This window comes from Ochlerotatus camptorhynchus, unplaced genomic scaffold, assembly GCF_037179485.1.
Source record: "Ochlerotatus camptorhynchus isolate MF236.1 unplaced genomic scaffold, CSIRO-AGI_Acam_v1.1 ptg000222l, whole genome shotgun sequence".
Taxonomy (NCBI): Eukaryota; Metazoa; Arthropoda; class Insecta; order Diptera; family Culicidae; genus Ochlerotatus; species Ochlerotatus camptorhynchus.
The window spans coordinates 3902029-3930004 of NW_027040712.1; the positions used below are offsets into that span (position 1 = coordinate 3902029).

The 27976-nt window shown below is 39.7% G+C and overlaps 1 protein-coding gene across 6 annotated transcripts; it reads right to left on the minus strand.

Annotated features, from left to right (window-relative positions):
• On the minus strand, window positions 1-27519 carry LOC135703855 (uncharacterized). Of its 6 annotated transcripts, none has more exons than XM_065225203.1 (10): window positions 26661-27519; window positions 17298-17810; window positions 17053-17228; window positions 16736-16982; window positions 14336-14802; window positions 13592-14266; window positions 13371-13515; window positions 4955-5065; window positions 4033-4789; window positions 1-718 (listed from the first exon to the last, which is right to left on the minus strand). In XM_065225203.1, the coding sequence occupies exons 1-10, from the start codon at window positions 26896-26898 to the stop codon at window positions 652-654; spliced, it is 3396 nt and encodes a 1131-aa protein (XP_065081275.1). In that variant the 5' UTR covers window positions 26899-27519; the 3' UTR covers window positions 1-651. The 6 variants fall into 6 exon arrangements, with proteins under 6 accessions (XP_065081275.1, XP_065081273.1, XP_065081272.1 ...); XM_065225201.1 differs by having other exon boundaries at window positions 14336-14880; XM_065225200.1 differs by having other exon boundaries at window positions 4033-5065.
• Window positions 27520-27976: the final 457 nt, after the last annotated feature.

The window sequence follows — 27976 nt, forward strand, 5'->3', positions numbered from 1 at the left end:
TCTGCTAAATATAGATTTGAAAAGTTATGAAACATTCAGTACAACTGCTGTGTGCAAAATCAGGAAAACAAACGTAGGAGTAAAATATTTCCAAAGCACAGTGCTGAAATCTGGACGATGTTGCTATCTTAATCTAATGATGGACTTTGCTTCTATTCTATTTATGATAAACTGCTAACAGTTGTCTTGTTTTATTATTTCAAATTGTATCTATCTTTATTCCATTTTTTCAATTATATAATGCATCAACTCAATTTACTCAGGACGTTCAAAACCAACTATGCCTCAAAGGTGCGCTCTATTGCTAGATAGTCATGTTGCTAGTTTGAAACACATGCACACTTTCTGTGTAGTACAGAACACTAGTATAAATACTTATATTTACAGTTAAACTTCTTACTTCCGGTCGCCCTTTACGACAATCTTCTAGTAAACTCTGGCTTTGAATGCATCTTACAGATCATATGTTGTCCAATATTAAGTGCTAAAAGTTATTTGTCAACAAATGGCTATTGAATTCAACATTTAAAAAAGAAAAAACTTTTGTTGGTTTGCGTTTCAAACGGGTCCTGTCCGTTCGGCTTCGGTTTATACAGTAGGTAATTAAAAAGTTAAGTATAGGGCAGGTTTCTTAAACTTCCTTCGACAGCCCTAGCGGGGAGCGAACCGGTTAATGAGCTCAAGTATATCTCCACCGTTTTGTATGAACGAGTCTAACCTAGTGAATGGTAGTCAATAATAGTGAGAGAAAAACGTTAGTTGCAATGTTACACCACTAATTTCCTCTGCGGGTCCCTTAAACTCCTATGTTTTCTGATAGTTTGACTATACCCTAAACATGCTTACTGTAAACCTGCTGTTGAGCTCACCACATGCACACATACATATTTACAACTACGATGAAGATTTCAACCGTACCCTCGGGACTCAATTGTTTCATGCTTCTTTTTTTTTGTTTTCGAGGTTTTTGCTCTATTTCTAACCTACACTGACTTTGTTGACTGTGAAATTAGATTTTTCTTTTCGCTCTATTTGGGTGGAATACTACGGATAAAAAAGAAAGAACATAAGAAAACACCACTCTCATACTTGCCCAATCATTCTACTGCCGAAGGTTTTCTTCTTGTTTGCTATTAGCTACGACCCAAACTGGGACTTTACGCCAGTTATCAGCTTTAGCAATTTCACAATTAACTTTTATAAGCCAGGGAAATAAAAAAAAAATTAAAAAAATAATTGATTGCCTTTTGTGGCCATTTTGAAAAACGGCTTAATAATGCGGATTTCAACATTTTGCACGGTGAGATATGCTTCTATTTCTTAATTAAAGTTTTTTTTTTCGACGATTCTACGGGTGATAAAAACTCAAGGGCTACTCAATACACGTATTATATCAAGTATTTAAAAAAAATAAAAATATTTGATGAAAGTGGTTCATACACTCAAATTAATTAAAAATACTTCATTCGAAAAATATACCTAAGTGTTTTAAAACTTAGCAAAATTTTGAAATATGCATCATCATGCCTTTTTTCAAGATGGCCGGTTTTAGAGGCCTATTGCATCAACCGCAATCGAATCCACCCCCTCCAGAATGGTTTTGCTTTATAGTCGCTCAGACTAGGCTAAGGGAGGCTCCATAGAGTTGGTTGGAAATGCTATCTAACATGAAGCTTTAGTGTGATAATGTATTAGCTAGAGAATGGTCTTAGAAGACGGTAGGTAGATAGTTCTTCATACATACTACATACTTCAAATCTCCGCGTACGTCGTACGGGTTAGGCAAAACGTGTGCGTTTGACTTGCACTGTCGCATTAATGGCCTTTCGCTCATTTCCAACTTCTATTCAATTTACATACTACCGTACTCTAACGGAACTATCTACCTACCCTCTTCTAAGACCATTCTCTAGCTAATACATTATAACACTAAAGCTTCATGTTAGATAGCATTTCCAATCAACTCTATGGAATATTTCCAGATAAAAATGGAAAGACATTCCAAACGACGAAATATTCCAGGATTCCGAATATTGAAAAAAAAACCAAGATGCCTAATTTCATTTGTTTTAGATCTCAGACGTCGATACTCCTGAAAAGCAAAATTTCGTAAGTTACAAAAAAAGGAAGACAATGCTGGAGGCAGCTGGTTTCAATTCCCGATCCAGTCAAGGAATTTTTCTGGTCGACAATTTTCTCGACTTCCCTGGGCATGATTGTACTTGCCACACAATAATATTAATGCAAAAATTATACAGGCTATGAAAGCTCTCGATTACCAGCGGTGGAAGTGCTCAAAGAACACTATGTTGAGAGTCGGCGTAAGGTCCCAGTGGGGACGTAATAAAGCCTAGAGAAGAATGAAAAGTTGTAAAAATCTCAAACTTGGAATAGTTTTCGGGATCTCAGCCTTGAAAAAATACTAAAATCCTGGATTTAGAACAGAATCATTATCCAGAAAAAGTTTCTAAACCTAAGAAAGATGAGAAAATATTCACTCCTTTTTTTTAGCTTATACCGAAGGCGGCATATCCACAAGACTGGCAACTCTGCCAGAATCCAAGGACAAGTGTTATAGCGTCGCGCTTTAGCAAAGGTAGAACAAATACTTGAACCTCACTTTGTGATGTTAGCATCTTTGTTTTCGAAATTGTCAGGAGCTTTTACCTATGAGCGATATATGGCGACAATATATCTGACACTTTGACCGTTGATCGTTGATATTTACGTTAGCTTTATATAATGAGTGTTCGAAACATCGATCTGCTATGATACGACGTGTCCATTTCTATCTCAGTGGAAATAAAAAAAATGTCCCAAAAATGCAGCTGTTAGTGCAAAATGTTATGTCCAATATACTGTGGAAACATCACCAGAAGCTTACTGAAAGATTAACAGTTAGTTACCAAAAACGTTTTCACACGCAATTCAAACAACAGTTTTCCACGAAAACATAAGTTTTGCTTTATGGAGCCCAAAAATCGCCTGTTTTTCTTGGAGAATTTTGCAACCATCATCATTGTAATAGTTCTCACTTCGAAATGCAGGTGGCGCAAAAGTTTCACTGCAAGACCAGTTACCGAAAAAAACATATCATACGGGGCGATTCAAATATGATGTCCACACTTGAGGAGGGGAACGGGGTCCTAGAATTTGTGACAGTATGTGACGCAAGGATGGGGGGAGGGGGATGAAAATTCGAAAAACTTATGCATGTCATATTTGAATCGCCCTAAAACACTTACACACGAACGATAAGACCGACTCAAAATTGAGTTCAATTCAATTCAATTTAGCAAAAAGTGAATTTGTTCACAAAGTGAGTAAAATTTGTCTCATTTTTCCCAAAAAAAAATGTGCTTGAATATGCGGAAAATTGACGACAATTTTACTCAGTCTAGGAGTACACTAGTAGACTGATTGAAACCCCTCTCGATTTTCCTCATTATAGAGAAGTTTTTCCCGAGTTTTTACTTAGCAAATCCACGTTTTGAGTCGGTTGCATCGACGGTGCAAACCATAAACCATCTCGCAATTTAACTGCTCAAAGGTAAAACCTGCGACCGAATTTCAAAGCAAAGATACCAACCTCAAAAGAAGAGGCTTGTATGTCTGCTAATTTGTCTTTCCGGTAGTTGAACATTTACACAAGCGAAGCGCTAGTTTAATTTTCCCTTGTATTCCCCGGCAGATTAACTAGTCTTCTAACTGGACTAATAAGCATGTTTTCACTTATTAAAAAGTGCGAATTAAGTGCGAGTTTCCGTCCGATCGTCTTGCTGTCTTCGGTGCACTTATTCCTTATGATGCAAGCAATAAGTGCTCCGAAGAAACCAAATCGATTTGACGGAAAATTGCACTAAAATAACACTATTTTTTTTTGCATTTTTGGGGCAGTGCAGCTTCAGATGCAATCAGTAATATATTGTCATCACTATTTCCTTCAAATTCATCTGCACAGAACTTAACCATACACACATTCGCTACGGCACGCACACAATAAAAACGAAAGGAAAAATAAAAGAAATTTACCAATTTCCACCCCTATTGTTGTTGTTGTTGTTGTTGTTATGATGACCACCGCCGTGAAACTTGTTGATTCCACCGCGGAAATTACCTCGGCCACCACCTCCTCCTCCACCACCACGGAAGTAGGGTGATCCATGCCTAGGTCCACCTCCACCACCCCCTCGGCCACCCCAGTTGTTGTTGTTCCTAAAGTTGTTCATTTTGTTATTGTTGAACGGTGATCCCCCGAACGGTGGCCTATTAGGTGGGTGGAACTGATTTCCAAGCGGACCACCCATCGGTCCCATACCCTGTTGTTGCTGTTGCTGTTGCTGCTGCTGTTGCTGTTGCTGTTGATTGTTCCACATATGAGGTGGCATTCCCGACTGTTGCGGTTGACTAAGATTGTTCAACCCCGCCGCTAAATTGGGAAATTCTCCGAAGGGATCTAAATCGACTAAGCTGGGCAAACCTGTCCCAAAGTTGTTAAATTGTGGCGGAGGAATATCCCACTGCTTTCTCTGTTGTTGCTGGTGCTGTTGTTGTTGTTGCGCTTGAAACGGAAACGACGGAGGATACTCCGGATCAGGCAGTAACGGTGGTCGATGCTGTTGTTGTTGCTGTTGCTGCAGGTGCTGAATCACCAATGGTGGTGGGTTTACATTCTCCTCCTGAATTGGCGGCACTGGAGGAGCCATCGGAATCAACATGTCTTCGTCGTCTTCCCCTTCAAACGGTTCGTACGGTTCCGTCGAGTCTTCCAAGGGATCTTCGTGGGGCGCTGAAAGAGAATTTTCCGTCGTATCTTTTGAACCACCAGTACCAATATCGGTTGGTTGTTTAGCAGAAGAGACTATTTTGTTATTGCCCGCCACCGGAAGCACCGAAGATAGAGTCGTTGACAGAGGGGAAGAAGTAGACTTATCGGCAGAAGCGCTGCTCTTACCTGACGTCGATTCCGTAGGATGCTCTGGGACGTACTCTTCGTCGGATAGGTCCATGTCGATGCTTTCGGTGTTGTCGGTTGGCCGCTCCGGGCCGGATTGATCGGCGGCGTCTGAAAGACGAGGAAGAATGGTGAAATCAATTGAGGGTCTGCGCGGTGCAATAAAAGAAATTCTTATTGTCTTAAGCCTACTACAAGGTATTTGTGGACGACACTGTCTCCATACTCCAAAAGATAGGTTTTCGGGGATTTGTGTACTCCAGGGTTTCCGTCAGGTCCTGGAATTTCGGAAGTTTCTGAAGTCTGGAAAGCTCTCGGAGAATCTGGATTACACAGAGTGCCACAAATTCCTAGTGGGTAATCACAGTTTCCGGAGAAATGAGACTGAGCTTTGGATGAATGTTAAAGTTGTGACCGTTGTGAAGTTTCTAGAGTTTTGAGAGCTCTGGCAATTTCGTGAAAATTCCACACATTGCAAAAGTGCATGAAGCTTGTTCAATATCCAGCAGTTTTTAAAGTTCTGAAACTTGTGAAATTCCTGAAAATGAGTTAATTCTCGCGGTTAGGAAGAAAATTAATTAAAAATTTACTAAAATTGCGATCAAATTTTGTCGAATTTTTGATGAATTTTTCATTTGAAATAAATTCGTTACAAAATCATTCTGTGAAGTTAAGTTTTATTTTAAATTTATGTCGCCTACAAAATATTGAAGGGGCAAAAAATTCTGCTTTATGTTTTTTCTGCCTTTCGACCGCGGCCCAAAAATTTCCCAGAAATCGCAAGAGATTATCAAATTTATTTTAGACAAATTCTGAAACAAACTCTGTGAAAGGAAATGATTTTATAGAAAATTCATGAGAACTATAAAAAATCGTGAAAAAAGTTCTATGTTAATTCCCAACTTAGACAAATTTAGCTGTTTTTGTAATGACTTATTTAACTTAGGCATCAGCTCAATCGCATTCGGTTTTATTCCGAAAAAAAATGAGAAATAGCTATTCCAGGGTGGCCATAGGCTCTTTTCATGCACCATTTACATCATAATGGCGATGTTCAAAACTCGAAACAATGTACATTTATTGCACAACTTGCAAATTTCCATCGGGAGTGGTCTTATTTTTCGATTATCTACAGATCTGAACTGATTTTCAGCTGAAATAACCACACATTAAAAATCCGGAAGATCATATCCGCTGGGAAAATTTTATAAATTTTAATTTTTCTCATCAAAAATATAAGGAAGCACCAGCCGGATCACTACACCGAAAATAGTTTCCATCGGAAACGCACATGATTTTCATCCATAATCAAAATTAATGGAATTCATCTAAATTTCACATAACATTTATGCGATCACATTAATTTTAAATGATTTTTCATATGAATTTCATGGACCTTATGTGATTCATGTGATATTGTGGTGGGATTTGCTGCTATGTGATCACAGGAACGCTATGTGAAAATCACATGGATTTCATCCATTAGATATGTGATAAATTTTTTGAGTGTACAAACCCGATAGGATGTTTCTACACGCTAACCTGAAAGTACCCATTAAATGAGTATCTTGTACTCATTTTTTTAAATTATTCCGAACTGTCAAAAAATGGGTATTTTAAAAAATCCAAAAGCGGGTACTTTTTCCCCATTTTTAAAAATATCCCCTGCAATTAAAATGGTTAAAAATATGCATTTAATTAATGTCAAAACAGCTATGTTGATGTTCACACATTCGTGAATTTTGCGTGCGTCGACCTGCAAATCGGTAAAAATTTGATTCGAATTAACAGATTCGTTCCAGCAGGTGTCGATTGAGGTAAACAAGTTAATTTGAAAATAATTTTGCGGCTGGGAGTTAAATTATTACTTTTTTTACTTTCAGGGAAAGCAGGATTCCTGGTCACGATCTGGTACCGACTGTTACGAGGTAAGGATAAAAAGGGCAACTAAGAAGAACATTAAGCCGTTCTAAAAACATGTACCGTTTCAGGTTAGTGAAGATCTTCGAAAAAGTAAATGAAGTTCACATGCGGAAGGGCCGAACCTGCCCGAAGAGCAGCATCCCTCGCGGACCGATCCCACCAGTGAACTGAACTGAATATTGGCGTTGACGGCACCGTCAAAAAATTCTTTCTTCTAGCAATAGTACGATGGCCGCCATGTTTCAAGCACAGTCTGATGTTTGCTTATAGATTTTACCAGAAGGACACTATGCCTCGATTGGTCAACGATTATGATATGTGCTTACGTGCAATGAAGTGTAATTATTGTTTTGATTTCATTGTTTAAGGATTTCAATTGATTTGATCACAGGCTACCTCGCCAACCCCCCCCCCCCCCCCCCCATGAAGCAAAAACCAAATCAATAAAATGGGTACTTTTTACTCATGTACAGAAAAAGAAAGATAGATAAAAAATAACCCTTTTCTGGCTTATTTCTACTCATAAAATTGCAAATTATTGACTACTAAAAATAAATAGTATAGTTAGAAATGTTAATGAGATTTTTTATATCTGTCAAAATATTAATAACCGTCTGAAATTATAAAACTAGAAAAAGGCTACTTATAATTATAAATAAATTAATGTAAATGAATTAAATTACCGTCCAATATTTGTAGCAAGCTGCTGCGAAATTTTGAATTTTTGAGGTGTTCTTCCACCACGTTTGGTGACGCCATATTGACTTTTTTGCGTACCTGAAAATCACGTAAATCTCGTTTCACGGAAATATCGAATCCCCAAACACACAAACACAAATACAGTAAACTGTACTTTGACTATATGTTTTAGTATTACTTCTACGTGAAGTCAACGATTTACATAGTTGAAGATGCTAATTTCAAATAACAGACTGTAGTGGTAATTTTTATACGATAGATGGAGTAGATGAAAGCATAGAGTTGATAGTTCCGTTAGAGTACGGCAGTGTGAAGATTGCATATAGATATTAGGATAGCGAGCTAGAACAACTTTTAAGGAAGGTACAAATCGGTTTTTTCATCTCTCTTTACCAAACTCCCCCTTTGGAGAGGGATGGTGAGGGGTGTCCCCCCCCCCCCCACCGCCACCACTGGCAAAAAGAGATGAAAACCGACCCGCTCAAGTACCAACTGTGTGTTTGAAACAGTTCTACCGATTTTTACCGCACTTCAGTTGTTATTTGAAGGAAGGCATCCAGTCGTAGGTTTGGAAATTGCAACTATTGTTTACCCCTACCACGATATGTGCTCCTGTCATCGTCGACTTGACGATCTCGAGGGGACACGGGTGGGGTAGGTGCTGCTACTGTACCTTTCGGCCATTGACAGTAATTGATGGTATGCTCCCATCCAGAGTTATGTACTTTGACTATATGTTTTAGTATTACTTCTACGTGAAGTCAACGATTTACATAGTTGAAGATGCTAATTTCAAATAACAGACTGTAGTGGTAATTTTTATACGATAGATCTATCGTATAAAAATTACCACTACAGTCTGTTATTTGAAATTAGCATCTTCAACTACAGTAAACTGATTTACGTGAATATACGGTCGATTTCACCAACATTTTTAGTGGAAATGACGTGTAATGCTTACTAACTTCACGTAACATTTGAAATTTTTTAAATATAGATCAGTTACGTGATATTTCACGTAAATCGGACGTGAGGATTTTTTAGAGTGTAGGTGATTATGAGAGGAAACGTCAATCAAACCGTTTGTTTACATCAAAATTATATTTTTTACATCTCAAATTAATGCATATTTGTATGCATATCGTGCATATTTCCATCGGAAGGGGTCTTATTTTATTATTTTTTACATATTTGAACATATGTACAGCTCAAATAACCACACATTTAAAATCCGGAATATCATAACCGCTGGGGCAGTTGAATCTTCACTTTTCTTAACAAAAAATATGTGGAAGCACCAGCCGGATCACTGCAAAATTGATACAGAAAACAAAATATTCCATGTGGATGATGGTTTCAAGCACCTGCGATGGATAAATTAATCAGAAAAGGTAAAAATATTTTCCTCTTCCTATTGGGAGATTGCCGTAAAAGCTCAACGCAGATGTCGCATGATGATGATAATGTTGACAGACTGCATATGAATTTCGTGAAAATTAGCGTTAAATTTTAATTTTCATCCAGCCTGTGTAAAATCTTTCCAATATAACATTCGAATTGAAGAAGAAAAAGTTTTTACGAACAGACTGATGTGCATCTTTGACTTTTCCAGATGAACTTTCATAAGATATATTCATTTCAGTTCGCGGCTCCATCAATGCTGCATCGTAAATATGATGTAAACAGAAGTAAATTGCTCAATTACTCAAAATAAAGATGATTTGTCATCTTGCTATCACTTTGAAAACCATCTAGCACCATTTTATAGTAAGGTACGTGTTGAGTAAAGCAAGTTCCGTTGCGTTTTACGTCGAAAAATGTTGATTATCAATATGTTTGCTTAGAAAAGGCCAAAATGAACATTTATTGAATATTGGCGTCCTATACAGCCAATTCTCCATTACCACCAGCATGATACAACCTTTCCTAAGTAAATTCACTTAATTTCCACTTTCATCTTATACCCTGGACAGACTATGGCTTATTATCATGTAGTATAGGCTGTCTTGCAATGAGCAATCATACATTGGATTTCCAGTGAAAACAAGATGTATGAGTGTTCATTGCAAGACAGCCTATATTACATGATATAAGTCATAGTCTGTCCGGGGTATTAGTGGAAATCGCACATATTCACCATTTTCTGAAAAATGCAGCTGCGCAGGAGGTAGCCTCTCGCAGTGGGTGCAAACTTGTTATGCATTATTTTCCATGAAAACATCTCCGAATTATACCGAAATAATAACAATTAGTTTTCAAACACGTTTTCTTACACGATTCAAGCAAAAGTTTCTACGGGAAATTATTAGTTTTTCTTTATGCACCGATTTGCCCCAAAAATCGTCTGTTTTACTTGGAAAATTTGGAAACTATCCTCCTTCTAGTAGTTCTCACTTCGAAATGTAGGAGGCGAAAGCTTGAAAAAGTTTCACTGCTAGACGCCAATGCTGCCGTTCTACGCATAACTGTCCCATGTTCTATGCAATCCTTAAGCACCGTGGGATTCCTATGCGTATAACGTAAATCCCTACAGTAAAAGTATGGACGTCTGTCAAAAGTTGTTCCAAACGAACCGTCAAAACGCTCGATTGGAACAGCTTTTTTTTCAGTTTTGTGGTGACAGTCGTCCATACTTTTACTGTAGGGCTTTAGTATAACGGCAGTATACGCCTTTTTAATGCACCACCAACGTAGAGTGCGCCACGCGAGTTCGAGAAGAAACGTCAACCAAACCGTTTGTTTACATCAGAATAACAATTTTTCACAACGCAAATTAAAGCATTTTTCATTCAAGATCTTGCCAATTTCTATCGGTAATTGTCTTATTGTACGATTTTCCACAAATCTGAACTGATTTGCATCTTAACTATTCACACACAAGAAATCCGGAAAATCATAAGCACTAAGGCACTTTTCTAATTTTCCATTTTTCTTAACAAAAATATTCCTGAAAACCAGCAGGATCTTTTCAAAAACGTTAGTGAATTAATTTTTTCAACTGTAGATTAAGTTTTGCAGCATCTCAGATGAATTAATTTATCAGGAAAAGTAAAAAAGTGTTCCGCTTCCTATGTCTCAAGGCAAAAATTTCTGCTCACAACACTCTTTTTGACGTTCTCCTATTCACCACCAGAGGTTGAATCGATCGTTAAGTTCCCATTAAAAAGGCCTATGCTTCATGGCGAAAATTTCAGCCCTCATCACTCTTTTGATGGTTCCCCTATGGAGTTTTTTAAATCGTCATTATGATGTAAACAAATGGATTGAATCACATTTCCTCTCAAAAATCGGCTAGCACACTCTACATTGATGGTGCGTGAAAAGAGCCTATTGCATTGAGGAATACCCTGGTTTTTTCCGGTTTAAAGGAAACACTTGAATATGGTGTAACCACAGACAAACAGAAATAACACTCGCAAGTTGTTCATCGAACAAGCATTTAACGGACAATTTAAAAGAATCGTAGTTGGTAGTACCACCACCTGTTACGCGCCTAGTAAATTCCCTTGCGTTTGACTCAACAGATGGCGGTAATGTTTTAGTAACGATGTTTTACAGTGAGAAATATTCAATTATGTTATGTCTGATTGTCTGTGGTGTAACAGTAACAATCAGCGGCGCCGGTGGTGTAGTGGTAAGCGTGATTGCCTCTCACCCCAGCAGGCCTGGGTTCAATCCCAGTCGGCGCCGTCGGGATGTTCTGAGGCATAACATCTCTGATCACGGGTAAAGCCGTTGGTCCCCGGTTCATGAGTTGATGGGTCGATAGGTAGGGTCCAGGTGTGGGAGCTGCCTTCCTGGCGTCGATAGCATTGGGCAGGATAGTTCTATAAATTTCCCGGAAGGAATTCCTAAAGGGGTATGTAAAAAATTTCTAAGGTTGTTATGGACAAAAATTTCCAGAAGGAATTACAAGGTGATTCTGGGCAATCCTGAAAGACATCTTGCGGTAGTTCTTATTATATTGGTAATGCACTGTTCTGTCCGGCAAAACAATCCCATTATAATAGGAAATCAACGGCATAACAACTCATTTGGGGTTTTCAGTACCGAACACTTTTTGGCGAGTACCGGTATTTCGGTACCAAGAGATTCAGTAATACCGAAAATAGTTTTCATGTAGCTTCCATTGAAAACGCACATGATTTTCATCCATAATCAAAATTAATGGAATTCATCTGAATTTCACATAACATTCATGCGATCGAATTAATTTTATATGATTTTTCATATGAATTTCATCGTCCTCATAATATTCATATGATTTTGTGGTGGGATTTGCAGCTATGTGATCACAGGAAAGCTATGTGAAATTCACATGGATTCCATTTATTAGATATGTGATAAATTTTTTGAGTGAGTTAAATATCGATTCCAAAGGGATTTTATGAAAATAAATGGATATCGAAAATAAACCATTTATTTTAAGCAGTTCGGCCTGGTGTAGTGTTTCACATCTATTCCTCGGTCACTACACAGAAAAAAAAGTTGTTGAATATTACATCAAAACTGCTGCAACCAGGTCAATCCATCGGTTGTGTAATATCACATTGTACGATGTACATTATTTTACCGTACTTAATTGTTTGATCTTTTCAATTCTTCAATTTCAAAGTATTCAAAGCTGGTTGATTCACGATGTTTTATAAAATGTTTCAAGCTTGGTTTTTCACGACGTTTTAAAAAATATTTTAAAATGATTACTTGTTGACAGTACTACAAAAAATGCTTAAAAATATAATGCTTATTATTCAATATTTAAATTTGCTTTATCATTTTTCAAATGATCAGTACCGAAAACACCGGTATTTTCTCATTCCAGTAGCGGTATTTCGGCATTTCGGTACCAGAAAATCACCCGGTTTTAACGGTTATACCGGTACCGATACTACCGGTTCCACAACCCTAGACCCCATTATATGTGAGTCTGATTGGTAAACTACCTCAGGACAGAAAGAGTTGTGAGACGCTGAAATGCCTGAAACTAAGGAATTTTTTTTCTATCATTGACTAAGGAAATTAAGTCGATAAGCGATCCTAGGAAAAGTACAAGTCAGTTTGTATACACAGGTGGAGCAAAGTTCTTTAAAACAGAGGACAAAAGTACAAATAGTTAACAAGTTAACAAAATTCGATTAAAACATATTTTAAAAATGGCAATCAAATTCCCGCTTATTTCCCGCTTGGTTTCGATTTCCGGTTAATTCCCGGTTCTCCCGGTTTTCCCGGTTGAATGGCCATCCTGCTGTTCGGAATTTGCCGGTCACCATGCAAATTGGAAAAAATAAACTTAGGCAGTATGACAGAAACTTCAATTTCGGTTAAATTACGCATGTGACCTAGACACCTTCGGCCTAATGGTGTTCAGCATGTAAACATCTGCTGTCAAAAAAAAAAATGCGCATCCTCTCCCCTATTTCAAATCAGGCCTAGGCCGTTGGGAGCAATCAAGAATTGATAATCAATACTCGATATTTATCACTGTAAAACATCGTCGCTAAAACACTACCGTCCTCTGTTGTGTACATTGTGATGGGTAGTACGCTCAACAGATGGCGGTAGTGCGTAAACGTCAAATGCAGACTATGCACGCCACAGTTGTCGGTACTACCAACTAAGATACATTTCAATTGACCATTAAATGCGTGTTCGATGAACAAATTGTGAGTGATATGTCTGTGTGTCTATGGTAAAGGCGTTAGCGCCATTAGGGTCACTAAAACATCCGAGATTTCTAACATTCGGGGTAATTTAGGACAGCCACTGTTCCAAATCAGGAGTTATAGCCACTTACCATTGCTTGCCTGCGCCGTCCGTTTGGGGGTCGATGCAGTTACATCCATCATCGAGGGCGACGGCGATAGCGATGACTCAGTTTGATTGCTCATCAGCACCGTGGGCGGTTTACTCAGATCGAAGTTTTCCCGCTCAAAGTTTTGCTAGTGGAAGAGAGCGAAAAGAAAATTCAAAATTTACATTCACCGATTTCTGCAAGAACACTCGTGATGATCCTACCAGAAAATCGTCAATTTCCAGCAATGAGGTAGGAGTCTGCAATAGCTGAAGTGCATCCTCGCCAGCCTTGGATTCGTCCGTTGATTCTCCTTCTACTCCTCCGAAGTGCGTTTTCTGCATCGACTGTATCCGCATATCGAGATCTTTCGGTTCGCTAGTGCTGCTAGTGGTAGTAGTAGTAGCTATGCTTGTGTTGCTACTGCTGGTTGTCGCCGGCATAGGTGGCGGTACAATAAGATTTAGATTGGTATGCCTCAGATCGACATCGCCGCTGCCAGTGCCCCACGAGTACGAGTTGTCCGTTGTAACTGGAGAAACAGGTGCCGGAGTTGGCTTTCCTTTCGAATTTGAATTATTCTGCTGGTCGCCCGTCAGTAATATAACATCGTCATCGTCGTCGTCATCAATGTCCTCGAGATCATCTAAGCCCGATTTACTGAGCAATGGCCCAGGCGAACCAGTCAGCGAAATAAGATTACGGTGATCGACGTCCATCAATCGTCCTTTGTCCTTTATAAAGGCAGGAATTGGCATGTTAGGAAGCTGTCGGTGATCTACGTCTTGTAGTGGACCTTCCTCACTGACACCGTCAATGTATTCAATAACGTTCGAGTTACCTTTTCTCTCGTAGTGGGGAGGTGACACTGGCGTGTCGAGACTTTGGAAGGAGGAATCCTGCAAACCATAATTATTAATAAAGTTAAGTAACACGACATTGAATCGAAAAAAAAAACCTAAACTTACATGAGGTCCATCCCAAGTCATCGACATGTCCCACGTCGAGTTATAGTCATCGGAGCGATCCAGATTAACCGGCTGAGGGGGTGGAAGCAGCGGCCTTCGAGGGCCTCCTGGTTGAGATCTTCCCGCGGGGTAATCCGACAACATTGGCTGATTGTACTGTGGTCCTGCACCGTAATTCCGTCCCATGCCCATGTTATGGCGATTGTTCTGGCGTGGACCAAGTCCCGGAAGTCCATAATCGGGACCACCGCTTACCACACCCGACGGAACACCGTAACTGTTGAGACTGGCCGTATAATCGGGACCGTTTCCACCATTTCCGTACTCCTCCAGCGATGAACTACTACTGTGCTGTGATGGAACGTACGGACCAGAACCAGCGGAATTATGTGATGGAGGAGGTTGCTGTCCTCCACCGGGTCCTCCTCCACCACGACCAGCGCCATAATGCTGGTTACTGGGCGTATCTGGGAAAAACGTTTTTAGAAAATCATTTACTCCCTCCGATTCTTCCTTTCTGGAGTTAATCACTTGTATTGGTTGCACTGCGGGCGATAATACACACACAGAACACAACGTCAGTAAACGTACGGATGAAGATAAGAATAGTGTTAGTAAATACAGTTACAGACCTACTCGATTAATGTGCGAACAACTCTTTTCTTTTTTGCGAGCAACTTAATTTTGCGCGTTTACAGTCTTTAGGATTTTTTGGTGGATAAGTGTCTAAAGAGAATGTCTGGGCGGGATCAAAGGGTTTCAAGAAGCTGTTCTTGCAACTCCTATTGAGAACCTAGGACCTGAGGACTTCCCCCATAAATTAGCTAGCTTTTCCCAAAGATCCGAGCTTCCATCAGAGATTGCCTCCACGCCTGAGTAAAAGGATTTCCTGGATTTTTCAGAGTTCTTTGAACAACCTTTTTGACGAACGAAGCGTTTCTGACCTTCCAAGATGATACTCCCTAAGCTTAAATTGAAAGTATCCTAAACACTTAACACTTCTCTCCTTGGAATTTAGTTATGTAGTACCAGCTTCATAAAAATTCTGGTGGCTCCTTAAAAAGCGCAGGATAACCTTTTAAGTACACACTAAGATTCTTCTACCGGGGTCAGTAGTGGGTTTTCAAACAGCTTTTTCAGTCATTAAACCGAAAATAACCGTCACACTTAATTTTATGAACAATATTTACATATTATATATTTTATCATCCAATACACTGGCAAAAGAACACATTCTGTATAAACTTTGAGACAGTTTTCGATTTCTAATTTTTTTACAAAGTTTACTGAATTTTTCAACCGTTCAAAAACTCAGTTAAAAATTATCGACAGGAAGGCCGTGATTTTGTTTGTAACTTGTTTGACGACTCCAAACCTCTACAACGTAAAAAATATGAGAAAAAACGTTTTGGTCTTTTTTTAAAAATGGTTCCACTAAGCAGCGCTGCCGTTGAATAGAAAATTTGCAAAAGAACAGGATCAAATTAAGCTTCGCCGATGGAAGTGCGAAACTCACTTAACAAGGCGTGAAATTTGCCATTTCGTAAAAGCACTGGATATGAATCCCGTTCAGATGAAAGCAACTTACTTATTTCGGAGGGGAAAGCACTTTTCATTAGTTTCAAGTCAGAAGAATCATTTGACGTATAACACGGAAGATTTTTTAGGTAAATCCTATGTGAGGAATTAAGTTCAATATGTGCGAGTGATCTGACCGCGATCTAGCGTTGGTGCTGGAAAAATATGGAAATGTTAAGCGTGTCATTCAGGAGAAATTCCTTGCGGAGTTGCGCTTCGACAAGTGCACAGGTGTACGAAGTGTGTATATGGACGTTTAAAAAGAAGATTCCTCGCTTCATTTTCTCAATCGGAAGGAGTATATTATGTTATGCCGAGATCAAGAATATCTTATGCAAGATGGAATGGCACCGGGTGAATTCCTGTCCCAAGCTGAATGCCTGGAAGCAACTAGAAAAGGAACAAAAGAACGAAGGACAAAACAGACAAAACAAATACCATTCATGAAATCGCATTAGTGTCCGAGATTTATTCCATTGAAAATTTGAAGTGACAGTGAAAGTCAGTTCTGAAGATGCTGTAACGTATAACCCTAACGAAAAAAAAACAGTCATCAACCTGTCTTCGAATTCAGATACCCTTTCCCAGTGGTAGATGTCCTGAGCATTCTGAGGTTTTCTGCACCTATAATTTTGGGTTAGGTTGAACCGGAAGGTTATCTGAATTTATCCCAGCAAGGTCAATGGATTTATTCTAAATATTCCCGGAAGCTCTCTCAAAGAAAAAGGGCCCCCGAACTACCCCAGAAAGATTCTCCGCACAATTACCTACCCGCACAAAAAGAGTTGAGTATATCGCAAAACGCTCGTAACTCAGTCCTACCTGCATTCGTCGTCGGAGAATCCCTTCGGAAGTCGTTGATATCGAACGGCAAATTTCCATCCATATAGCTGTTCATCATTCCGTTTACATTGAAAAAGTTTTGATCTTCGGGCAGCTGGAGGTCCATGTCCGGTTCCGGAGAAGGTGCATTGATGTCTGGCGAAGGCATCGGACTCGGCAATGTAGTTGTCAATTCGTCCAACTTTTTCTTCATGCTTTTCAGTCGATTGCCGAAGTTCCGATACGCCTGTGGGCAAAACAAGAACAACATTGCCAATTTCAATGTTAATAAAACACTATTCCAAAATTCTACTTACATTCACCACCACTTTCACCTCCCCACGTTGATTGTGGTAGAACGTATCAGCTTGTTCCAGTAAGGTCAACAGCAGTTTCCTCGATTTGATCTCCGTTTTCAAACTGTGCACATAGCTTTGGTAATGAACCAGATTCTCCTCAATCTCATGTTCGACGTCCTCCACTCTCTTACGTTCTGCAAGGGAGATTTCAAAGCCATTAATTCTAAACAATCATTCAAATATCAAAACAACCTAATCCTTACCTTTCCCTTTGATGGAATTCTTCACCATCTCAACATCGACCAGCGGTGTTTTGTTCAGACTCTTGAAAGTCGTGTCCGTGTCGGTTTCGTTCTTGACACAATCCTTAATGGTGGAAACCAGCGACGCTGCCTGAAAGTCGTCAACATCCACCGTAACGGTAACGTGTTTGGCCTGTTCCGCCAGTCTGCTGGGACCGCTAGCCAGTGTAACCGGTTGCGAGGCATTGCTAGACGAGGATGTCACACTCGTTGAGGAGTCACTCTTCTTCGCCGATGTTGTGGCGCTCAGCAAACCGTTCAGATCGGCCAAAAACTCATCGTTGTAGATTTCACGCTGTTCCCAGATCTTGAAGATTCGAAGGATTTTGTGCTTTACCTTCTCGTCGCGAACCAATGTCGTCGCCTTCTGGAGATACGTTCCCCAGCTGTCGACATACTCGTAGTTCTTCCGTTTACTGTACTGAATGACATCGTTCGCCAGGTAGAACAGCGTCAGTCGGTTTTCCACTTTCACTGCGAAAGGTGAAGAATTAGGACAACGTTAAAAGTAAAAAGCGAGTGGTTTGAGCAGTATTGGGCAAGTCCTAGGTTTTTCGAATGATTTGAAAAACTTTCATAGACCGACCCACCAATATTTAAAAGGTGTATTGTGAGGGAAAAATTACCTTAAATTAGTAATGAGTGTAATAGAGTCCCGGAGTAAATCTTAAAATTTTCCCGGTCGTTCGTATTCAGCAAGAAACGAAAGTATTCAGAAAATTTGGGATTTAAGAAAACGACCACGATTGGTTTCGACATATGTTTCGAGTCTTAGACTACGACATATTTTCGAGATTTGTGAATTATAAAAACCTTCGTTATCCTAGATTTAGAGAGAAAAAAAGGTAAGAGGTTGTATCCAAGACATGACCGTTGATTTGACGTAAGATTACGAAAGGTAGTTTTGATGTCACAGCAGAAGTATAGTAAATATTAATTTGATTTCTGAACTCGTTATCAGTGAAAAAGTTCGATAGGTAGAAATTCGGAAGCAATTTGAGAGTTTTGTTTTTGAGGTGCTCTGTCGATGTCCATGTAGTACAAGCCAATCCTGGACGATATATCTTGAATACAAGCTCTTGCTCTTTAGTTAACTCTTTTATCAGTCATTTGTGGTCCTGAAAAGGACCGATGGGGTGGAAGCTTGGAAGCCAGTTTAGAACAATGCTGAGGAATTTTTTCTCGATGTTCTTGGACATGGTAGCGGTGCGGAAATGAAATATGTATTAGGGAAAATACATCAATCACAGAATCTGAGCATACCGGACGGTACCTACGTTTATGTTTTTGATGCAAATTTTGAACCCCTTATATTAAGAGAATTCGACAAGATTTTTTTTTTGCATAATTCTCATAATAGGAGGGGCTTTACAATTTGCTTCAAAAGGCATAAAGGTAGGTACCGTCTGGCATGCTCAGTGTTTGGTATCAGTATTCGGCGACTGTGTTAGGGGAAACCATTTTTCCTATCACGGAAACGCCTCGTTTTCTGATAACAAATTACGCATCGCCGTTCACAATGCGCTCGGAATTTTTAGCTTATTCAATAGATATAAAAAATAAAGTAAAATAAATAGATAAAAAAAATTGATAGGAGGAATTTCTTGCTAATTTTTTTGCAATCGAGTCCTGGAGAAAACCTTACGAAGTGTTTCTGGTTAGTGGAGATGGTCATGTGGTATTCGGTCATTGCGAGAATTTTTATGAACAACTTCAATACTTGACGCATTTGACCACAACGTAGCACGTTAAATGAAAATAAGCTCTTAAATAACAATAATTTATGATGATCCTGAAAAGGACTGTTTTGTCGTGATGGTTGAGTAATGCTGAGCTTTTAGGGTGTTCAAAACAGATGAGGCTGGTGAGCTGTATGTTGTTCGAACGAGGGTGACACGCTTGGCATAGATGGACCATAGCAACTCACGAAGATTCAGTAGCGGTGAGGCTTCTTCCTCCTTCTTCGATGAATGGACGCTCATGTGAGCTGCAGCTCGCTGCTTGCGGGCAGCCTTTCGTTATGTACAATGTTTAATGCCACGCGCCGAAAGCACTGCTGCCGCTACTGACGACCGACCGGACACCACCACACACGGTTATCGAACAAGGACCGTTCAGTGAGACCGGATGGAATCCGATATTGAAATCTGTGTTAGGGAAAGCGTTGTTTGCAGGCAATCGGTGATAATTTTGATCACTATTGCAACAGTTGGTCATTTGTGTAATTTTCAATAGTAACCTATTGAAAATTAATAAAGTATTCAATTTAGCAGCTTCGTAACTAAATGTCTAATCGATTGATTTGTTTAGAATTAAAATCAATTCGCTTCGCTTCAGTTATATGTGGTCAAAACCTAACCACTTTTCGTAACGCGGTCAATTTTGGTTTTTCGAAATTACACCCCCAATATGTTGCCGAAAGACGTAATCCAACGTAAAAAAAAAACAATCTGGAATTGAGAAAATACTCAAAATGAAAAAAAAAATCAAGATCTTAGATTTCACCTTGAAAAAATTTCAAGGCTTTGAAGCTATAAATAACTTTTAGTGATTTAATAATTGAAAGATTTTTTATTTCTGCCGAGAATACCTATGGAAATGCAGTGGCGTCCCGTAACCTCACTTTTTACCTGTTCAACAACTGTGAAAACGTTATTTAGGGTCATGTTATCATTCCAATCAGTTTCAAAGGACACAGGGTCTTCTAGTTTGACTGATTTGTATCCATTTGAACCAATATTGTTTTGTTTGTTTACGTTTTGAGAGTTGTTGAACAGGTAGACTTAGGTTAGGGCGACGCCACTGTGGAAATGTAGGGTAAATTTAAAGGGATTGTGGTGATTTATTGTTTAAGAAAACACAGTAACCATTGCTTTATCCGATGGATGAACAGACGTTCTACACAAAGATCCACATGTGAAAAGGGCATACAAGCTTTTTGTAAACAAACCTTTGTAGGCCCTTTTCTCGCCAACCGAGGGTCGCCCACGCAAACCGACAACATCATCGGGAAGGCGGAAAGTTTCCTCTACCCGTTGATGTTGATGGTTTGCGTTGGTAGCATATGGGTGACGACCGGAGGGTATAAGAAGGTTTGTTTACAAAAAGCTTGTATGCCATTTTCTCATGTTGTTCTTAGAAATACTCAGAGGGAGAGATGGGCGGAGAGAATGTTTTAAGCCAAATGAACTGTCAAAATCTGAGCCAATCGAACATTACCATTAGATTTTGTCCGAGGATTTCTTATTCTTATTAGATTAAATTTAAGAGTATATATTGCAATCGAACAGAAATTCAATAACCTTTGTGTTTCATGTGCTTCTCAAATTCAACTAGTTTTTGAAATCAAAAACAATATTCTAACTCTATTGATTAATTGATCTTAGTTGGTTAATTAATGGCACCAAGAAATGTGCAAAATATTCCGATTATTTTTTGCACGTAAATCGAATCAAAAATAAATCATGTGAAATGCTGGCTTCTAGCAAGGGTTGCAAGATAATTTAGGTAGAAATCCCCGCTTCCGAATAGTATTTTGTTTTCTCCGCTTATCTCTCCCACTGAGTATTTCTAGTTGTTCTTATGTTAAGAACGTCCGTTCATACCAAGGGGGAGGACGGCTTTAATGCGAGTGGCTCTTTAGCTGAGAGTTACTCAGAGTAACTCTGATTTGCTCTAATCTGCATCGGAAAAAAATAAAGAACAAGGCATATATCGCGTATCATTTGAAAAGTGCCTATGATACCATTCTATAGCACCGCTTGATAGCTACCAATCGTGTAGGAATGTTCTGCATTACCGGTAAAAATCATTATAAATAACTTGATTTTCAAAACGGCCGATCAAAGAAATTTTTCGAATCATTTACGCTAAAGGGTGATACGGTCAAAATTTGGTCAAGGGAAAACGCGTGTAAATCGGTGAAATCGTTTAGTCTAGTCTAGTCTACACATACACAGCCAGTACTTGAAAGAATCCTGGAAAATGATACATCTATCATTTTTCTTGTCATTATTAATGCCTGCTGCACATCAAGGATGTGAAACAAACAATAAAGCGGCCAGGCCTACTGTGTAGCGTTTAGTTAATTTTTGTGGAAGTGAATGTTTACCATGTCTACTTAATAAGTATAGGCAGTGGTTAACATTTAATCCACAGGTAATCAAAGAGCGGGGACATACCGTACCAACCGCTCCGTATGCAGGATTTGAAAATGGGCTATATAAATCGTTGGGAGTGACAGAGCTAAGAAAGTTAATGTACACTCCTTGGTTGTCCGATCTCCTGGGATGGAACACAGGTATTTACCCCTTGTGTTCGAGCGTACAGTCCTCCCTCCGTACAAGCGTGGACGGCACCGCCAACCCACTGCCATCCCTCAATCGATCCAGCCGACCTCAGTCGAAGGACAACAGAGAGCGGTGTGCGGACGTAACCTATACGGAGGGAATGCTGTATTCGCCTAGGTTATAGCGCCCTTGCTCGCTACCATTTTCTTCTAGCGGTTGGGACCTGAGCACTAACTCTTGTCCTAGCCCTATATGGCATATGGTTATAGCGCCATTACTCGCTTTCTGAAAAGAGAAGAAGGGAAGGGAAGGAGAGGAAAAGGACTTGGGAAAAGGAAATGCGGAATTCCTTTCCGCATTAGTATTTGTCCATCAACTTAGCAATTTTGTTCTGTATATAAAAATTATATTCTCCATCTAAACTTTTGTCGGATGCAAGATACTGTTACAAAATACAGCATAGCATTGCTATGTAGCTGATAAACCATGGTTTCTATTTTCTTCGAAAACACTCTCACTTGAACAAAAGCCAACTGACACATAACACACATCAACAACACCACACATATTTTCTCGACCTCTCATAACAAACTCTTCGGCACAAATCTTCATGTTTTTTGAATGATTTACGGAAAACTTTTGGAGACGTGGTGAAGCATTAAGTGCTTCGTGGAGTACTGTCTGTAATACCTTCACAAACTTGAACTTTCCTTTAGTATGCCCTGTAGTAGCACTTTTTTCACAGCTCAGATCCTCCACATTTCTGGCCTGCCAGATTCTCTCAAAAGCTCCTATCAGTGATCGATGTTAGCATTAGCATTAGCATCGAACAAGTTGCACAATATGGTAGGTGGTACAGCTCCTATCAGTGATCAATGTTGTCCAAAAACACCGCAGGCAAAACACCACACAAGCACCAGTCATAAACTTTATCAATTTATAAACACCACCGCGAAAAATCTTCATTTTCAAAAAAATCACACAACCGAAAAAAAAATTCACACCGGATAACACGCAGAAAATCAAAAGAAATTCGTGACAGCACAAGTAACTCAACTGTTTCGCGTGTAAATCGGTGAAATCGTTTATTTAAAAAGTCAAATTAAATTTCTTTTTCAAGTTCAATTAGTATAAAATTCAGGAAAAATATTCAGTTAGGCTTCCGCTTTTCCAAATCCGAATTGCCGGGCCTTACGCTTGACCCCTGCAATCAGATTTTGTACAGCCACCTTGTCCACCTTTTTCGCCGCAGAAAGCCAGTTTGCCTTGAACTGCTGCTCGCCCTTAGCAGTTTTTTTGGTCTTCTTTAGGTTCCGCTTGACAATAGCCCAGTATTTCTCAATTGGGCGGAGCTCTGGCGTGTTGGGAGGGTTCTTGTCCTTGGGAACCACCTGCACGTTGTTGGCGGCGTACCACTCCATGGCCTTTTTACCGTAATGGCAAGATGCCAAATCCGGCCAAAACAGTACGGAACAACCGTGTTTCTTCAGGAAAGGCAGCAGACGTTTATTCAAACACTCTTTCACGTAAATTTCTTGGTTGACAGTCCCGGAAGCTATGAAAATGCTGCTTTTCAAGCCACAGGTACAGATGGCTTGCCAAACCAGATATTTCTTTGCGAACTTTGACAGTTTCATGTGCTTGAAAACATCTGCTACCTTTCCCCTTCCTTTTGCCGTATAAAACTCCTGTCCCGGAAGCTGCTTGTAGTCGGCTTTGACGTAGGTTTCGTCGTCCATTACCACGCAGTCAAACTTCGTCAGCATCGTCGTGTACAGCCTCCGGGATCGCGCTTTGGCCGTCGTATTTTGTTTATCATCGCGATTTGGAGTCACTACCTTCTTGTAAGTCGATAGTCCGGCTCGTTTTTTGGCTCGATGCACGGTTGTAGACGATACACCCAGCTTATTTGCGGCATCTCGGAGAGAGAGGTTAGGGTTTCGCTTGAAACTACCGGCAACTCTCTTTGTCGTCTCAGCGGCTTCCGGTTTTCGATTTCCCCCCGATCCAGACTTCCTGGATGTCGACAAACGTTCCCCAAACACTTTAATTACATTTGTAACGGTTGATTTGGCAACTTTTAGCGATTTTGCCAACTTTGCGTGCGAGTAGCTCGGATTTTCGCGATGCGCGAGCAAAATTTTGATACGCTGCTCTTCTTGCTTGGACGGCATTTTGACAACTGAAGAGTGAATTCCAAAATCAAAATAGGAGCAACATTCTACACACACACACCTTCAAAATGAGGGGTGTTCAGGTTTTTTAAATGCAAAATTGAAAGAAATACGTCAAGTTGATATTGACAAAATTTTGACCGTATCACTCTTTAAAACGGCAAACCATGTATTATGTGGGTGTTGTGTGCTGAGATACAGATATTATGTAGGAATAAAAATATACACATTATTTACAATCCATTTTCTGGTTTGTTTATGTTTTGGTTGTAGTCACTTTTCAATATTACGCGAGATAGGAATTATTAATCATTTTAGGCCGAGAAAACGGCAGAGATTATTTACAACCCATTTTCTGGTTTGTTTACATTTGACTTGTAGGTCCTTTTCAAATGTGAAATATTCATCGAAACTGCCGTTAAAAATCTGACATTTTCAGGGATCCATCTGAGTTTCGGACCAGCCAGGAATTTGATGTGGAAGCATATATCATCTGCTTTTCAATGCTCTTTATATCTTCGCCGAATAGTTTAAGAGCATTAATTGCAGTCAGCTCTTGAAAGTTAATGATGTTTTGAAGATGCAGAGCTATACCAACAATCAATACGAAACTAACGATTTTAAATTGGCTCACTACTTGACTAGCCTATTGGTCCCAAGCAAATCGATTAACGTACTCCATTATAGTCGAAATTCTAGTACTACACTATGTTTGTTTTGATTCGCTATGAAAGTTTGACAGATAAAATGAGGGGTTCGTGGATTTTCCTATGTTTCGAGGGGTGAATCGATTAGCCTAGGACCGAAGATAGTACCAGAGCTGAGCCAAAAAGTTAAGCTCATTTCTTCGAGACCTTCTGGTCTTAGAGTTACCTTTATGGTTAAAACATAGAGGTAACTCTAAGACTAGGCTCAACTTTTTGGCTCAGCTCTGGTACTATTTTCGGTCCCAAGCTAATCGATGAACCCACCATCAGCACCATCGGGTAGGGCAAGACGTCCCCTACCCGATGGTTATGTTGGTTTGCCTGGGCGTGCCAAGAGTTCCTAGAAATCATCGAGAGAAGTCATTGTTTACAAAGGCTGTTACGCCCTAATTCCAGCTCTGTCTAGAATAGTGAAATAGAAGTCTTCTACTGCTGTTCATCACTTTCAAAACAAACGAGGTTAAATATCTAGCTGAACATTTCAAAAAGTGTTAAACGAACCTTAAACTCGATTTTTTGTCAAGAAATATATAAGACGTTTTGCAAAAATGCACTAGCAATGAGAGAAAGGTTCGCTCAGAGAGCAAGAGAGTTTCTCAGAGTACCTCTAGATGGCTCTACATTTTTCACTGTCCCCTCCCCCCTTGGTTCATCCATCGGATAAAGCAATGGTTACTGTGTTTTCTTAAACAGTACCATATGGAACTTGAACATCAAATGGACAGGTGAGCGTTCATAAGGGCCTAATTGCAATGATCGATTCTCGTCGTCTTTCACTTTTGTTAATTACTCGCTTGGATTAACATTTCTCGGTGCGTATGCTATTGATTTTGATAACCGATACAACCTGTTACAGCACTGTATTGGACCAATTCTTGAAAATTGCTTCCCTTAGTTGCAGCAATTTTAAGAGAGAATCGATGAAGAGTATTGAATATCACAGTCAGGCCCTTATGCATGCTCACTCGGCAATGTTGTTCAGATAAACAAGATTTTTTGAATGGAGACAGTTCAGTTCAAAATTATCTCACCACACGGCGCTTCAAAATTTTAATCTAAACATTGAGTCTGTAGAACTTCAATATCTGAACTCCAGGCACTATAGAAAGTCTGCTAATACAACTTATGCCCCACATGATTTTTTATAAGATCCCATGAAGCTTTACGAACTCGTATACTAAATCAGAACATGAGCTCTACGAAAATTCACCGGTACAACGAACAATACCTGATCAAGTCTACACAATTTCGAAATCTAAACTACAGGAACTTTAAAGAACCTAAGATATTTTGCTAATACAAATTATGTTCCACATGATGTGATGAGGTCCCACGAAACTAATAAATTGTATAAATACTTTAAAGATCAAGATATACCAGGATGATTTGGAGAACCATAAATAGTTTTTCATTTCAACCATGACCATCTCCCATATAATGGGGCTTCCCAAAGCGCAGAAGGTTTAAAAATTCAGTCGGGACATCGAATTAACCTTGCTTAAATAGTCAAGGTATTGTCATTGTTAGTGTAATGTTTACCCTACCTGAAGGTGGTATTAGGCTGCGTGGAAGTGCTGCTAACGAAAAATTTTCAAATAAGCTTCAAAAAGTGTTGTATCTTAGCTAGTGTTTACTAAAAAAAGTAGAAATGAGGACGGGTAAACTGAATTGAAAACCCGAAAGATTAGTGAAGTCAATGCTCTAATGTTGTTTTAAAAGTTCTTTCACGTTGATCAGTTTGTCTATCATTAAGAATTCAAAGGCAAGCAAATTATGTTCCATCGCAAACCTATAACACTGAATCTTTTTCTTAATCTTATATTTAATATATTTCGTTGTAGATAACTGGGCTAGTGGAGTAGCTATCAGAAATACTGAAGCCGCGAGTGAGGTGAGGTGACCCGCTGTCACTAGTGAGGTGACAATAGTCACCGCGAGTGAGGTGACTCTCCATTTGATTTGCACGGAGAGTCACCTCACTCGCGGTGACTTTTGTCACCTCACTAGTGATAGCGAGTTACCTCACGGCGCAGAATAAGGGAGACTGTGTTGCTTTCATATGTTCACCTCTTCAGATGTCCACAACCCTAAAAGAAGATTCGCTCATAACAAACTCTACCTTTTCCCCAGCATTTCCGGCGAAAATAATCTTACCTTGCTTCAGCACATTTAGCCAGCTAATCACGATCTTTTTATGGTGAGCCCTTCTTTGTAGACACCACGCCGAAAGCTGCTGTATGCTATCCTGGGTATCCTTAAGCTCCTTCAGCTTCTGTTCGAATGCGGGTACATCAAATTCTCCCGCTACTGCTGCTATGCCAACCCCTCCTCCTCCTCCGCCTACTCCACCAGCTGCTGTTGCAGTCACTGACAGTGTTGTTGTTTTTGACATTGTTCTTCTCTTTATGTCAATGGCGATCCGTTCCGATACAGGTTCTCAAATTGCACTCATTGTATCTGTCTTCCGCGGAATATTCTCAGCTAGCTGACCATCGATAGGCAACCCACACGGCTTATTCTTCCAAGGGAACACTATTTTTTCAAGGCCAATCAAAGCGGGAAACTTGCACAACACTCTTGGCACTGGAAATGTAAACAAAACGTACTTGGCACTTTTAGCTTCCACTACCACGGTTGATCCACTTTCGGCAGGTCATTTACATCCCGAAATCGGTACTTTTCCACTTTAGGCAGTCAAAATGAGATAAGTAACGCGGCAAATGAGTCCGAAACACACGCACGCACACTTCCCGTAGCAGCCTCCGATCAGAGAAAACGAAAACAAATCACCCCGCTATGCTTCCGCTGCCAAGCACTGTCTTACCAAACACACCGAGAAAAACTGCGTTCTGGCGGTTCCTGGCAAACACCGGCCACGATGTACTGTGTAGCACTGATAAGAACCAGAATTGAACTTCCCGATGCTAACCGGTAAATTTATTTTGATAAAATGCGGAATCTTTTTAACCCGAAACAAATTTTGTCAGAAATTTAGATGCCTCCGTGAAGAGAATACGAGCTGTCAAAATTGTTAGTTACTGCAAAAACTACAATAAAGCGAAGATGGCGCTGTGACTCCAAATTTCTTGCAGTGTGTGCGTCAGACTCATGCCCATGTGGCGTTGCTGTGTAGACGCGAAAATTATGCCGACTGGGTTGGCGTACACGCGTAGCGCGAAGTTGAGACGGTACGACGGTACGAGCACGTGATTTGCGGCTTGCGCCCACTTTTTAAAATAATATCGTAAAGCGTACTTTCCTTGAAAACCAAAAAATAAAGAGTTGGTTGGAAATGCTAACATGAAGCTTTAGTGTGATAATTTATTAGCTAGAGAATGATCTTTAGAAGAGCGTAGGTGGATAGTTCCGTTAGAGTACGGCAGTATGAAAATTGAATAGAAGTTGAAAATGAGCGAAGGGCCATTAATGCGACAGTATAGTTACCTTTGTTGACGCCTAACATATATGAA

Coding starts and splice junctions, on each gene's coding strand:
- LOC135703855 (XM_065225198.1), bottom strand. CDS start 26,898: ATGTCAAAAACAACAACACTGTCAGTGACTGCAACAGCAGCTGGTGGA. Junction 17,811..26,660: donor GCTAAATGTGCTGAAGCAAG/GTAAGATTATTT, acceptor CACCTTTCGCAG/TGAAAGTGGAAAACCGACTG. Junction 14,267..14,335: donor TGACTTGGGATGGACCTCAT/GTAAGTTTAGGT, acceptor TATGGTTTGCAG/GATTCCTCCTTCCAAAGTCT.